Consider the following 14,901-nt stretch of genomic DNA (forward strand, 5'->3'; position numbering starts at 1 on the left):
GGCGCCTTGTCAAACCCAGAATTAAAGGCTATGGCTTGCATTTTTGAAGAAACACTGCTTTAGAAACAAAAGCCCTGTTGATTTTCACAGGTCAAAACATATGAAAATCAAGGGTGGGATTCAATTGCTTAAACAGGGACATCTAGTGTCTTCCTAGAGGCCCTGGGGGAGCCTCGAACCTGCAGCTCCTGATCAAGAAGAATGCAGGTCTCCTGTAGGGTTTGTTTGTCATTTTCCCCAGACCCATGCCAGGATGGCAAATTGTGATTATTTATTTATCTATTTATTTATTTATTAAATTCTAGAGAAAATTTTAGACCATTTGTTAAATTTAATCTCGACTTTTGAGGTTGAAGATTGCATATGGACCTCAAGGAAGCTGTAGCTGTTCTTCCTTCTAAACCCATAATGCCCAAACAACAGGTTAATTTCTAGAGAATGGTGAAGTTTTACCATTTAAAATTTTGCCTTGGGAATTTTTTGGTGAAACTAGCATTTAAAATGGGCTGCCCAGGGAAGTCTGGAGGTGTTTAAAAGACGTTTAGATGTAGAGCTTAGTGATATGGTTTAGGAGGACTTGTTAGTGTTAGGTCAGAGGTTGGACTCGATGATCTTGAGGTCTCTTCCAACCTAGATGATTCTGTGATTCAAAGAAGGGAATGTAATTCCTGGTGGCTTTTTAAAATCCATACTGACTTGGGACTTATCTGCATGAATTTCTTCACATGACTTCAGCATCCAAGCTCTAGTTCAGTGTCTTGGCTCGAGACCCGCAGTCAGCATTGTGGGGGTGATTCATACAAGCAATGATCCTGTCAGTTTTGTTACTTGCAAAGTACCTCATTTTATTAAAAATCCATTTGGAGATGGGTGAAAATATACACAGAGTGCAAAGGAAGAAATACTTTATTGTGAGCATGGATTGAGAAATGTATGAGACATTTCAGAATATACTGCTATTTATCAAATGAGGGGAAAAAATGAGCCATGAAGCATGAGATAAATGACCAGTGCTTGAGACCAATGAAGAATATGCACACAGCTGTTCTAACAGCACAAAACTGATACCAATCACAACATGTATTAAATAACTTTTATCATCAGCGGAAATTTAAAACAATATTTATAAAAAGTTCAAATATTGGACCTATTCCTGCATTGTACATCCAAAGCTTCACTGAATCTTGTGGGTGTATGGAGGGAACAATGACACCCCGCAGAGCAAACTGACACCCCACCCCAGGCCACCCAAGGTAGAGATGGAGGAGACATCAAAAACAGAAGACATAAAACACTGTTCTACAAAAATGAAAAGGCAAGTATCATCCCGAGGAATATTATTATTTTCATGAGGCTTTAATTGCAGCATCCTGACTCCATTAAAGCCAACAAGAGTTTGACATTGAGATCAGTGGAGTCTGAATTTCATTCTGAAATTTAAAACATTCTTGTGTTAGTGTAAACATCAGCAGAAACAGCATATCAGCATCTATACATGTATTCAAGTGCTGTTTAAAAAAAATTAAAAATAGACAGTGCTAACCCAAAATGCCAGTATGTATACAAAAGGCAGATAATTAAAAGAGCTTTTTTCAAATACATATTTTAAAGTATTTAAAAGCATCAATATTTTTAATATCGGTATATCACTGCTAGAGAAAGAATCTATGAGAAAAGTCTGATTTTTTCACAATGATAAAGGAAGGGCACAGTGTTTGCTCAGCTTTATTTGACACCAGTAGTTTTCCACTTCGGAATCATGTTGTCTACCTGCACGCTCACGTGTTTTCAAAGCGGTGCTGAGGAGTAGTTGTATTTAATGATGAACTATACTCCTTCTGTGCAAGTACTTTAGTATACTCCTCATGAGCCATTTACACCAATTGTATTTTCAGTAAAAAAAAATAAAATAAAATAAAAGATGAACAGAGATAGGAAAAATTCTTGAAGAAATGTTTTTCATCTTCTAACAACCTGGTGAGATCTCACATCACAGCAATTTACAATCATGCATTTGGCGATCCAGAGCTGATACAACTTTTCCATTTACTGCTGGAGTTGTGCCTGTCTTCAAACAGTTCTTTGCTAATTTTCATGCGGATCTCTGGACTGGATAACAGCTCCTTTATCTGATTCAGCCTGGATAACAGGGCCTGTGTTTCTCTGTGCAAAGCTTCCTTTACTAAGTCTGCTTCACGGTTCTTTCCTAGAGGGGAAGAACAATATAACGTTTTATAATAACAATGTCACTTAGAATTATTAATGTACAGAGAAAAAGAGATCATATCTGTTTTGGACAGTATTCAGTGCTTTTTCCCATATTGATTTTTTATAAAAAGGTACTCTGACAAAAAAAAAATACAATTTGCATCAACAAATGTTACCAAAAAGTACAGAACAGAACAGTGTCACATTTAAGAGAAACTCCTGCTATATTACATACTGTGTAATAGTATCTGCGAGGAATATCTGTAGTGGTAATTTTTAGCCTGGGATGACTGCTGCTGACTACAAAACAGAATGTGCTCTCACATCCAGCGAGCAGCCCTGTGGCAGCGCCAAGCAGCACGGAGGGCATTGTTTCCACATACGGCGAGGCCCCTTCCGTGGCCATTCATTACAACCCAACAGGCAAACACAGAGGGCTCAGTTTCTCTCCAGAAGCAAGGAAGGGGCTCTTGGTGAAGAGCCAGCAAAGACTGGAGCTGTCTGATTCACCATTCTTGCCTTTTTTCTGCAGTCCATCCCTCTCAGCATTCAACAGATTTTCAGCAACGCAAGCACTTGTTAGGCTCGTCGGCAGTGTCCTTCGGTTCAGAACAAACTTTTGATAAGAGACTCACAAAGCAGAGTGCCTGTCACCCAGCACCACTTAGCAAGTTTCAGCAGGGAGCCGGGACATGTTTCTGTGGTTATTCTCGGTGGGATATTTGCTCCCGGGCTTTTGCACAGTGCTCACTTGCTGCTCTCATTGTCGCTCTCATTCTTAGTGCCACTGGCTGCTTCCTCAGTTTTCACAGGGCTTCCATCAGTCTGTCTGGTTTTGTTTTGCGTTTCTTCTAAATATTGCTGTACAGCCTTGAGCACTGCGTTCTCCACCAGCCTTTTGCTGAGGCTCACCAGCTCTGCATCATCTGGCTCTGCTGCATGTTTTTCACCTATGTGTCACAACAGACAAGAGAAGGAATTCATTGCCATGGAAAGACAGCAGCCAAATGTAATTGTACCAGAAGCCTCTGGCTGAGCTGGACATCTAGATTTCAAGTTATTAGCTGGATTTAAGACTGCCTTTTCCTGACTGTAAAAATGATTTCCCCCTCCACGAGCTCTAAATCAAGTGTTTCATGAGATGTACACAGTAGATCAGACTAAAAATATTTCACTTCTTATCTTTATTCTAACACTCCTGTAAGCCACTGACTAACACTAGGAGCACAGAGTCAGCTTAGAAGAGTAAGAGGCGTCATTTCTTCTGGTCACCAATAAGCCATGCCATGTGGGCAAAGATGAAGGATATGACACACAATTTACATTTTTTGTAAAATTCTGAAGTCTAACTGCCCCTGTTTTGTGAGTTTGCTTAATAAAGCTGAAAGCTTCTACCCTACTTAACCATTGCTTATAATTCAAGAGCTTCTCATGGGGAAAAAATGGTTAAAATATCCTAAAAGCAGGTTAAAAATTATTATTGTTATTCTAAATCAAAGCATAAAAGTTGGAAAACACATGTACTCCCAATCCCCCTTCAGTCTTCTGATTTGAAGTTCTGACACTGAAGGAATGCAAGTGCTGAGTCTATTCATAGGTATCCACTGATAAAAGCAAGAAGCCAGCGTTTCCCTGCTTTGTTAGGAACTCACAGGAGTAAACACACACAACTAAATAACTGTACACATAATAAGGGGTCCCGTATAACATTACATACATTTTGAAATTGTACCTCTCCATGAATCATTTTCCTAAGGACTTACACAGCCTACTACAGCATCCTTTTATGAACAATGTAACCAAGGAAAAGCATATTTCACTGTCCAATTTCCATCGGCCATATAATTTGTGCCTGCCACTTTGCAGTTTCTGGCACTAGGTAAGTAACTGTTTCTCCCCCTGTACATTTAAAGGCCGTCTCTTTAATGGCCCTTTCTGGAATTAGCGTTCTGTAACCAGTAATAAGATGCTGCTTAGTCACACACATCTGGTGAAAGAGATACTATTGTATGTTCTCAGCACTAAGCTTTGTACTCTTCAATTATCTCAATTTGTTCTTTTTCATATATGTAAATTTATTCAAGTTTGCCAGCACATATAGATTATAGATATAAAAGACTTTTATTAGTCTTCCTAGGGGACTGGAGAACTTGTGAGCAATTTCACTGACAAAACATAGATCATATGGGGATTCAAGAGGGAGAGGTACGCAGAAGCCTTCATTTCCAAAGGCTGTGCCTTTATTAGCTATGAGCAAGAGCATCCTGCTCTGGAACAAGAGCAGGACCAAACTTCTCTAGTTCTGGGCCTCTGCAGCACTGCTACTGTGGGATAGGAAGAACTGGGGTCTCCAGCTGAAGAGTGATCGGACTAGACCTGGACACAGCATTAGGTTTTGGAAAAAGCTGGGAAAAGCTCCTCCGAGCTTTTATGAGTTGACCCCACGGGCTCCTTTGAATGCAACCCTTGGATTCTAAACCTCCTTTGCTTTTGTTAAAGATACTCGGAACCGAAACAAGATGTTTTGGTTGACACTTTTTTTTTTTTTTCCTAGCAAATAAACAGACTAGCACCGTGCTTTCCAGTTAGGAGTTTCAGATTTCTCAGAATTGCCAGTGAATCACTGAAATTATTATTCACACAGCTCTAATGATCTGTCCAAGCAACTCCAAACAAAATCAATGGGAAATTGGTTCTCAGCGACTCCACCACCTGACCCTACTCAATATGCAGAATATGAGCAATCAGCCACAGCGGTCTTCAGATACCACAAAACAGATGTGATTGTGTTTATTCACAATGCTGTTTTACTTTAGTACATTATGTATTATTCTTATATTGTAAGTATGGACAGTGCTCTTCTTTCACAAGCATTTTCTGCATTCTTACAAAACAGCTGTCATTTCCACATACATAGCAAGTCCATATATATATTTATATATATATAAACGGCATTTAAAAACTTCATATTAAGTAGATGGTTCACTAATTTCTCAGGCATGAAAAAAAAAATCTGAAATATCTAAAATGACCCTTCCAAAAGTACAGTATAGATTTAAAAAAGAGTTCTGTGGCTTTTATTTATTTCTAATATTTGAGACTTCCATGGCTCACCAGCAGTCTGTAGTACCTTGTGTGACTGCATGCACATCCTTATGTGAAGAGTAACCCTGGATTTATCTTCCAGTCACTTTTGTGGCCTGGCACACAGGACTATATGATTCACTTATCATCTCTTTATATGTTTAGACTCCCTAAATTGCACTTGTGTGTGTGCGTGAGCAATGCTGAGTTCATTGGCAAGGCAGTGTTGTACTGTAGTATCATCCCTATTCATGACCATTTACAAAACAAAATAGGTCAGGTTAAAAATAACAAGTATTGATCATCTATATTTATGAGAATATTTAAGGTATATGTCATCTTCATGTATCTTTCTCCATGCTGCACCTGCTGCTTGCCTGCTTCTTATATGTATAACAGCTTTGCAGCAGGCTTCTTTGTGTAGATTGTCTTATATTACATGACTTATCTTAATATCAGTATGAAGTCATTGATGATAAGGAAGTTTTGGATTTAAAAGGGAGGTTGAAAAATTCAGAATTACTTTGTTTTTAAACTCTGTTCTGAAAAAGGGAACAGTGCACTGTATTTGCATCTACAGTAGGCCTATTAGCATGGACCATGCCATTACTATAAAACTGTACCTTACTTTACTACTGTAAAAAAAACCTTTCCAGTGCCTTCTCCTGCATATGGCTTCGACCAAAAATGAAATAAATGAAATAAAAAATGAAAAATAAAATAAAGCTTCCATTTTGTTTATCCCAGAATTCTCTAATTTTCAGAAGATGAAAATAATGTTCTGTGAATATATTTAAATTCATACATCCTTTTTTATTATTTGTAGAAACTAAAGCATATCTGTTGTCCTGAAATAACAACTTGTTGGTTTTTTTTTGTTTGTTTGTTTCTTTATTGCTTTGTTTGTTGTTTTTTTTTTTTTTCTCTCTTTCTCATAAGAGAACTACCAAGTGCACAGAATTATTTGAAAGGGGATTTATGATCCCACAACATGCTGTTATGGACACAAATGGGAGCCCTGCAACCAAATCCACATTTAGATCTAAATTTACTGTTGCATCTCCCTGCTAGACTAGGTTTACTCTCCAGTTCTACACTCCCTTATGTTTTTACATGACTGATCTGGATTTTGAAATAACGCACTGGAACAAATCACCTTTGGTGGTCCCGGTACAGACTTTTCATGGTCCCGATACAGCCTGTTTTCGGTATCCTTGTGGTTTGGAGAGGCAGGACAGTTTATCCCTGTTTATATTACTAGTCTGCTTTTGTGTGATTTACCTTTTGTGACTTTGATTCTTTTGTGAAAGAGTCAACAGTACCTCCATTTTACAAGAAAAGCCAGTCTTACAGCCTTTTACCAGCTACATTCCAGGACAAACTTCGGCCGTCCTTGTCTCATGGCCTTAATATACTTGGTGGTTTTGTTTTTGCTTCCAACAACCTTTCATCACAAAAAATGCGGCAAATTATGAAGGAGACTGCTGGTATTTTAAATAGGTGAATAAGACCAGCTGGGAAGCCTGTTTTGTGAAAGCAGAGATTACAGGCAGTGCCCTGGGGACTACTGTGGTAACAGACACGCCTCTATCTCCTGTTTAGTTCATCAATTTTCTAATGTTCTCTCTGTAAAATCGAGAAATAAAAAGCCCACAAGAGACTTCAGCCATCTTTCAAAAAAATAAACATTAAGAAATTCCTTCTGAAAGGAAGAAATGCTAGAAAACTTAATTTTTCTACTTACACTGTACCTCTTGCTGACACCCAAACAGTGAGCTAAGTCACTGTTGTATAGGTGCAAAGCTTTCAATTTCACCAAGACTCCCTCTCTGGAGGTGACCCCTCAGTGACTGAGAAGTCCACTCTAAGTCACAATAACCACTAACCATAAAATAATTTATTATTATCTCCTCTGTAGAGAGCAGAAGGCTTTGTTTGTGTGTAGTATGATGAGATCGGAAGGAAAGAGACACTATCCTAATTATTGGCACACTAAGAAACCTTCAGCAGATGTCTGTCATTTATTTCTGTCTATGATGGGGTTAGAGAAAACAGGGAAAGGCCAATAAAACCATTGCCAGATAGATTGCAGCCACGTGAATCCATGGAGCTTGTGACTTCAGTGGCTGTGCCTTTACCATGGCTCACTATCTCCATGTTATCAGGAAACGACTTAAGACTGAAGACGTTATTTATACTCACAACACCCAGGCAGATGTAGGCTACTGCAAGGCTGCCATGCCCTGCTTCACCCCATCAGTCCAATGTGTTCAACATTTTATTTACGGAGGACTTTCATATAAATTTGATAGGCTATACATAGTAACAAAACTCTAGCATTAGAAAAATACCATCACCTTCATCCTGCCAAGACAGAGTCCGTAATAAACTGAATTACAAGCCACATCCAGTCAGCATACCGTATACTTCTCCCTGTTGCAGCAGACTGTGAATCATCCAGCACAGTCAAGAACATGTAATGAACACAAACATGAGCATGTGCCCATATCTAATCAGCACAATAAGCATCAGCAGGAAAATCACAACCCTAAACAATTCCTTGTTAATTAGGAAAGACTATCACGAAATGTCTCAGGCGGTCACTTAAGAAATTGGCACAAATAAAGCACTGAGAGGAAGGGTGAAATTATAATGACGTTATGACATTACGGTAAGGACATTTGCATTGCTGCATATTCCCATAAATGATGCTAAGCAGCATGTGTAGTTTAGTTCATCTTGGACATCTGAAAACCCTTTTTTTGTTTTTAAGTATATTGTTCTGTACATATAGGACTGCCGAACAGGGTAATACATGTACGAATCATCTCTTTGTGCAGAATTAATGGGTTTCTAGTTTGCTGGATTTTTAATTTTTTTATTGTTTGATTTGACCCATCACAGAATAAAGCCAACAAAAACATTAATTTCTATTGAAGAGGAAATTCTTGTACCTATTCAGGGAATATGATGTTCTTGCCAGTTTCAGGGAGGACAGCAACAATACCTGCAGACGGCCTTGGATTTGGAGGCTTGGATAATTTGGGAAACTTTTGCTTTGTTTCAGACAAAACCCTTTGAAGCTCAGCGATCTAAGGTTTCTGAAACACCTCTACCTACAAGTGGAGAAACACAGAACATGCTCTGCTAAACCTAGTCGTCCTCCTCCGAGCACTGAGGGATGTGATGCCACAGACATGAGTCTTCCAAAACAAAAACAAACCTAAATCATAACTCAAGATAACTAAGTTTCTACCTCTCCTTATGTTCTTATTAAATAAGACCTGCTGACAGAGAAATCTCCTGATTCCCCTAATGCAGTTTAAAACCTTATGAATTCATTAATTTTAAGCAAGTCTGTGTTATCATTGCTATTACAGTAATGGCTGAAGCAAAGAAGGTTGCTTTAAACAGCTCTAAGCTTTACTCAACTTTCGCACTGACAGGCAGCTCGAGAAAATAGCCCAGGTCACGGTCACAAAAGTGGTTTTATACAACCACATGTTGTATCTGCTGACCACAGGAGAACTGAGCCCCCCAGATGGATTTATTCACCCCTCTTCACCATCCATAGCCACGTCCAGTGGCTTCATGCCAGACATGAAGGGAGTCAAGAGACGAGGTCTTCCTGTCCTCTCAGGAAGCATGGCTTGTCTAAAGCTCAACATGGCACAGGTTTGGTCTTCAGCAGCCCTCCAGAAATGCCACGTGCTGTGCAAACAGCATGTGTTGCTCCCCCATCAACCAAGTTTGTCAGTGACCACAGACAGAGCTGGATGGTCCTGAAGGCTGAAAGATCACTCAGCCAGGTCACCAGGCTGCGTGGGGCGCAGGCCCAACACATGCAGCAACTGACACGGCACACACAGGTTTTGATTCCTAAAGACTCTGTTTTGGCTGGGACTTCTTAATGCTATCATAAAGTAGATTTAAATCCAACAAAAATCAACCTGTTCTTTCAGATATGATGGGTGGATCTTACCAAGTGTCAAGCGAAGGTCAGCAAGCTGTTCCTGCATTGTTCAGCACGGGGCTGCTGCTCCTGAGCTCACACCACGACTCCATACAAACCCATGCTATCAAACAGTCTCTCACATAATATGTCTTTCCTCAGGAAAACCAATTTCGAATATATTTTGTAAATTATGGAGAGAAAAGTCAAATTTTAATCAACAAGCATTAACATTTCATTATTTCAATTACTGCAACATGAGTTACGAAACAGCTGCATACTGCTTGAACTGTAGAAGGAAGGTGAAATCTTGTCCAAAAAAAACATTTTGTAGATATAATTGCTATTAAAGAGAATGTCCAATAGTGTCCATAAAATACTTTAATTAATTGCAATTTTTATGGAAAATGCAATTTGCAAGATGGTTTTATCATCCCTTTAATCATAATTAGGATCTAAATCTAACAGAAGGCTAAAGGCAGTTCTTTTGGTAGGAGCATCTCACACAAGCTTGAACTGGCAATGTAACTACAACCCAACTATAATGTAACTACCACTACAAATTTCAGGTTGGAAATTAGGAGAAATTTCTTCTCAGAAAGAGCAGTCAGGCATTGGAACGGGTTGCCCAGGGAGGTGGTGGAGTCACCGTCCCTGGGGGTGTTCAAGGAAAGGTTGGACGTGGTGCTTAGGGACATGGTTTAGTGGGTGACATTGGTGGTAGGGCGATGGTTGGACCAGAAGATCTTGGAGGTCATTTCCAACCTTAATGATTCTCTGATTCTATGAACCCAAAGTTGTCTAAAGAGATGAGTCTCACCCCTTTCCCAGGATCTTGCATGAAGGAGCTGAACCCACTTCATTAGCTTCTTGGGCAAACCATGAAGTTACGTATTTTTGAATGTAAGAGTAGTACTGTTGCTGACTTTTGTTTCATAGAAATATTTCCTCAGCTTTAATTTCTCTCAAAGTCTAAATATACTCACTTGCAAGAACACAATCTTGATGTCAAATAAAAAAGAAATCTGGTATTTTAAGCAATAATTTCAGACAAATGTTTGGTCATAAATTATTCTGTCATGGGGTTTTTGGTCATCTTAGCCATATGGTATCAGAGTGGCTGTTAGTTAAAGAGTTGTTAATAATAATGAAGGTACAACCACAGTTAATCTAATTCACAGGAATCTAAAAATTGTTGCTAGAGCACAGAGTAAAGAGAGACCACTTAAATCTATGGATGGAAAAAAAATGGTTTACAGTTTACTGTGTCATAAACCTAAATTTAATGTAATCAATCCTTCATATAAAATAACCAGATTAGGGGACACGTATACACACACATACAAAAAATAGAATAAGGATACTAGAAGACAATACTTCTTTTTCTTTCCTATTTTATGTATGAATAACACACATATCTGAAGTTGATCAACCATCACTTAATCAAACATAACATTGTTCTGCAGTCTGTTAGAAATCAAGAATCATTGAGTCCTGATTATTTGTTTAAATCAGTGGGCCTTACTGTTCACATCCTTCCTATGTGGAAAATCAAATAGCTGTAAAATCACTTTATTCATAAACAACATAAAACTTGTTAAGAGCATAGCCAATATTTCTCTACCTAACAGCAACGCCACTTTCACAAGATTCCCTACAGCTCCAAAAATGCACTTCATCAGGAGAGTAACTCACTCTCTCCCCCATATTTCTACTTCCTCAAACTCAGTGAATCAAAGCCTATTGTACTAGCACTTCAGTGAAATCAAGTTGGAAAAATACCTCTGCAATGCCAAAAACTGAACTAACCATCACAACTTTTACCAGCTTACACTGTACAACTGATTGCTGATTACCATGCCTTAGATTTGATTGTTCTATTCTCTTTCTGCTCCTTCTTTCATTCTCAGATTTTACATTTTTCTATTGACACGGCATTCCGAACTTTATTCTTTCATCCTTATCAACCTAATAATTGTAACTGTCCTATTCTTCTGGTCCTTTATTTCTATTAGGTTAAACAGCTCTCATTTGGGGTTTCATCTTTGTCTCTTCCTCCCCTCTATTTTAAAGTAATATTTTTCCTTGGTCTTTTCTCAACTCAAGGCGAAGGAATAAAGGTTTGATATTCAAGCAAAAAAGTTGTTGCATTTCTCTTCACTACATTCAGAGCTAGCCTTGAAAACGAAAGTAGCATTTTTTCTTTACTCCAGCTAAATACCAGTGCATTTGATTCCATAGTTCCCTTTGCCTTTATATTTCCACACAGAAAAAGCTCCCCCACTTTATTTTTGGATAGAAGTGCCAAGAAAAGTTCAGTAAGATATGGAGAAAGGCAGGAGTTGGCCAACAGTTCCCTGTAAGAGCGGATCATATTTTTCATGGCCTTGAGATTTCCTGAGATGGGTAAACACACATTTCAGTCACATGGCACAATGCAATACGGTGCCAACTCCAAGAATGCAAGAACATCTATACCTCGGGGGGGTTATGCGAAGTGATCACATCGCAGTACCCAGAGCTCTTGAGAATTAGCCCCTAGCCTGGGTGCAGCACCACTTGGAGCCAGCTGTTCTGCTGCTGCTGTAGGACCTCACACTTGGATGCATCTTACCACATAACGGGTTTTTATCCGCAGTCTAATCCTCTAATCTCTTCTTATTTTACACCTTGTATAGAGATTATGGCTAAAAAAAGGATCAAGGGAATTAAATTCATCTTTCAGAGCAAAATGCTGAGCTTCATTTGGAACACACTTAATATTACTGCTATTCACTTGCACTGGAGTGAGTATGATGGGCACTGTCCCAGTGGCCGGGGCTGTGTTTTATCAGGCCCTTCATCCTTACCATACCCGGCCTTCATTCCACATCTTCCAGCCCCACTATGAGAGAGAACACACACAGTGGGGTCAAAATGAAGTAACATTTACTTCACTAAATAAGAGGATCGAGTGGTTTGAAATATGCACACACTGCATCTAATTTCACATTAACAAAAAGAAGATAACCCCAAACTTCAGGAAGGTGTTTGATCACTGGAACTCACCTCAGCATCAGATTATGTTTAGAGGAACTACAAGAAAAACTTTCATGTTGTGCTGAAAAAAACTCTTGCATTCTATTACTGTTGTACATGTATATCTGAAAAGTAAAAGAGGAGCAGAGAGAAGAGAGGAAGAAAGAAACCTTTTTGATTGCGTTAGTCTATGCTGAGTGGTAATGGATTTTTAAGACAGCAAAAAATATTATGCATTTGCTGATTCTCCTCAGCTACAGTAAGTGCTGCAAAAAAACATGCCTGATATTTAATATGGCTTTGTTCAATCCTTGTGCTTTGTACTAAAGTGGAAAATTGAATAAAATGCCATTTAAAAAATTATTGCTATTATGTGAAACAGAATGAGTAACACAGTAATAGACCATGACAAAATACATTTCTCTTCTTAGCAAGAGGATACAAGTTCTCTAGCGAGAGTAAATGAATTATCTGTGCCTCAGTGTTTTAACTCACAGAAAACTAAGCAAGTGGCCAGGTGAACTTCACCTGAGATTGGCAGATATTCAGAGAGATAAATCATCTGCAGGAAGATAAAGCTAATGGTGGATTTGGAGACTTTGTGGATTGGGATCCAGACAAGATACATAATAAAGTGCAAATTTTCTCTGTATCAACGTAAAATGGCAATTCCTAAGGTTCAGGAGGGCTCCAAGCAGGGGCATGAGCCTGACGAAGTTCAGCTGTGTGTGCTAATAGCTGAATTACAAGCCTAAAAGCATCAACTGTTGCAAAAGTTTGGCAGCCCCAGCAGCACGCTAGCATGTTACACTTTTAGATTCTTAAGGCCCATGGACTTAGTCTATATTCAAATGTTTCCCTTTGGTGGAAGGTAACCAGATTTTAAATTATATTTATGGCATCTAGCCCATTATCCTTTTGTTAATTCAGGATAATTTCCTATCCCTTTCTCCAGTCTGACTTTCATAGCATAAGCAACCCCCCTCCAAGACCCCAAACTTCTCACTAAATCTCAGTCCCTTCTGTTAATCCTACAACTCAAGCTTTCAGAAACAGGAACAGCTTTACTCATGTCTCAGGAATAGCAAGAACAATTAGTAACATTACTTAACCAGTAATAATTAGCTGATGAACACCATGTCAGTATGCTTTATTACAATAATTTTCAACACACCTTATTTTCCATTTTGCCTGCTGTTTAGCAAATAATAGCAGACCAGTGATCTAAGGGAGAACCACTTCACTGGACCAGGGACCTTCATTTGCCTTGCTAACTTTATTTGTCTGCCTCGTTTGCTTTACTTGTCTGCATTCATCTGAAAATCTCAGTCCCAATACTGCAAGATGTAGAGACTGCTCTGCAGTCCAGCATCTGTCACTGTCAGGAAGCTTTTCCCGAAATACATACAAAATGTTCTCTCTTGTTCTTATTTTGCATGATGTAATAGAAGTAATCCCATGATATCTTAACAGTTGCTTAATCATGTTAACCAGTTCCTCCTCCTGCCTTCTGGCTTGGTAGCTATTTTCTAAACTTCTACTCAAAAACCACATCAGCTGTAGCTCCATGGATGCTTAGCCATTTTCTGGAGGTGCAGCCTGGTCTCCCCAAATGCTTTTGGAGCATTTTCTTCTGTCGAAGAAGCAACCTTTCCTCCAAACCCCTTCCACGTTACCAGCCCTAACTCCAATGGCCCCAGCTGAACACAGCCTTCTCCGTGCAACACTGGCCATACCCTCCGCCACTCCTATTGTGCCTCTTGCACTTCCAGGACAAAAGTTACACTGATCTGTCTGGGGCAGACTTAATTGGCACCACATGCACATCATTTATGCTAAAACGTAGGTCTGGTGATGCGCTATCTTGCTGGGAGGGCAGGGGGAAGAGAGAGCATTTGTTTTTTTTCTTTCCCACAGCTGAACCTTTCTTATGGATGAAACCTGCTTTCTCCCCTTTTTCAAAGGGATCAGAGTACAGCCTCCTGATCACTCCACGTCAGTAGGGAAATGTCAGGTGTGACAGTCCAATTATTTGTCCAGATTTCAGTTCCTAGAGACCTTTAATAAAACAAAACGAAATACCATATATAATTAAGAAGAAAAAAGTAATCTTTAAGAGAGGCTGTGCAGACCTTCCTTTTTTTTTTTTTTTTTCATTGTAGTACTTTAAATGTTTCCAGAAGAAAGGTTAAAGCACGCCTGCCTGCTTCCAGGAATACCACTCTCCACTGGAAAACAAAGCACACAATTAGCAGGCATTAAGCATTTACAATCAAGGCCCTTCAAGAGCAAAAAAAAAAAAAGCACATTTAAAACATCAGGTTAGGAAGGAGGAGACAACTACTACATAGCAGGCATATAACACTTCCCCCCTCACAAACGAGGCTATTCTATTCCTGTAATACACATTTTTCTCCATATGTTACGATTTCTACACTGCGACTGGCTCTGCTTGGCGACTGGCTCTCCCCTACAGGGATGAGGTGCCGGTATGACCTGCCACAGAGCAAGGCAACAGGTCCCAGTATGTGGGCACCCAAACTGGGGTGGCTGCTTGTCGGTACCAGAGCGGGGTTTGGAGCTCAGCGTGTCACACTGCTCGTCTGGCTGTAACACGGCTTTGCTCACACATCACTTCG

At 39.4% G+C, this 14,901-nt stretch overlaps 1 protein-coding gene across 4 annotated transcripts in view; it reads right to left on the bottom strand.

Annotated features, from left to right (window-relative positions):
* Positions 1 to 888: 888 nt before the first annotated feature.
* The window catches only part of AKAP7 (A-kinase anchoring protein 7), an 87,491-nt gene continuing 73,478 nt past the window's right edge, over positions 889 to 14,901 (bottom strand). The window contains exons 8-9 of one of the 4 annotated variants that reach the window (XR_011808374.1): positions 2,444 to 3,158; positions 2,065 to 2,206 (exon numbers count right to left, since the gene is read on the bottom strand). Coding sequence is in view for 2 of the 4 variants with exons in the window: in XM_027454511.3 (XP_027310312.3) it covers positions 2,956 to 3,158 (203 nt within the window). In the remaining 2 variants the exon portion in view is untranslated. Of the gene's footprint in view, positions 3,159 to 14,901 lie in introns of all 4 variants that reach the window. The other 3 variants (XR_011808375.1, XM_072036004.1, XM_027454511.3) reach the window with 3 other exon arrangements.

The sequence above is a fragment of the Anas platyrhynchos genome, chromosome 3, assembly GCF_047663525.1.
Source record: "Anas platyrhynchos isolate ZD024472 breed Pekin duck chromosome 3, IASCAAS_PekinDuck_T2T, whole genome shotgun sequence".
NCBI lineage: Eukaryota > Metazoa > Chordata > Aves > Anseriformes > Anatidae > Anas > Anas platyrhynchos.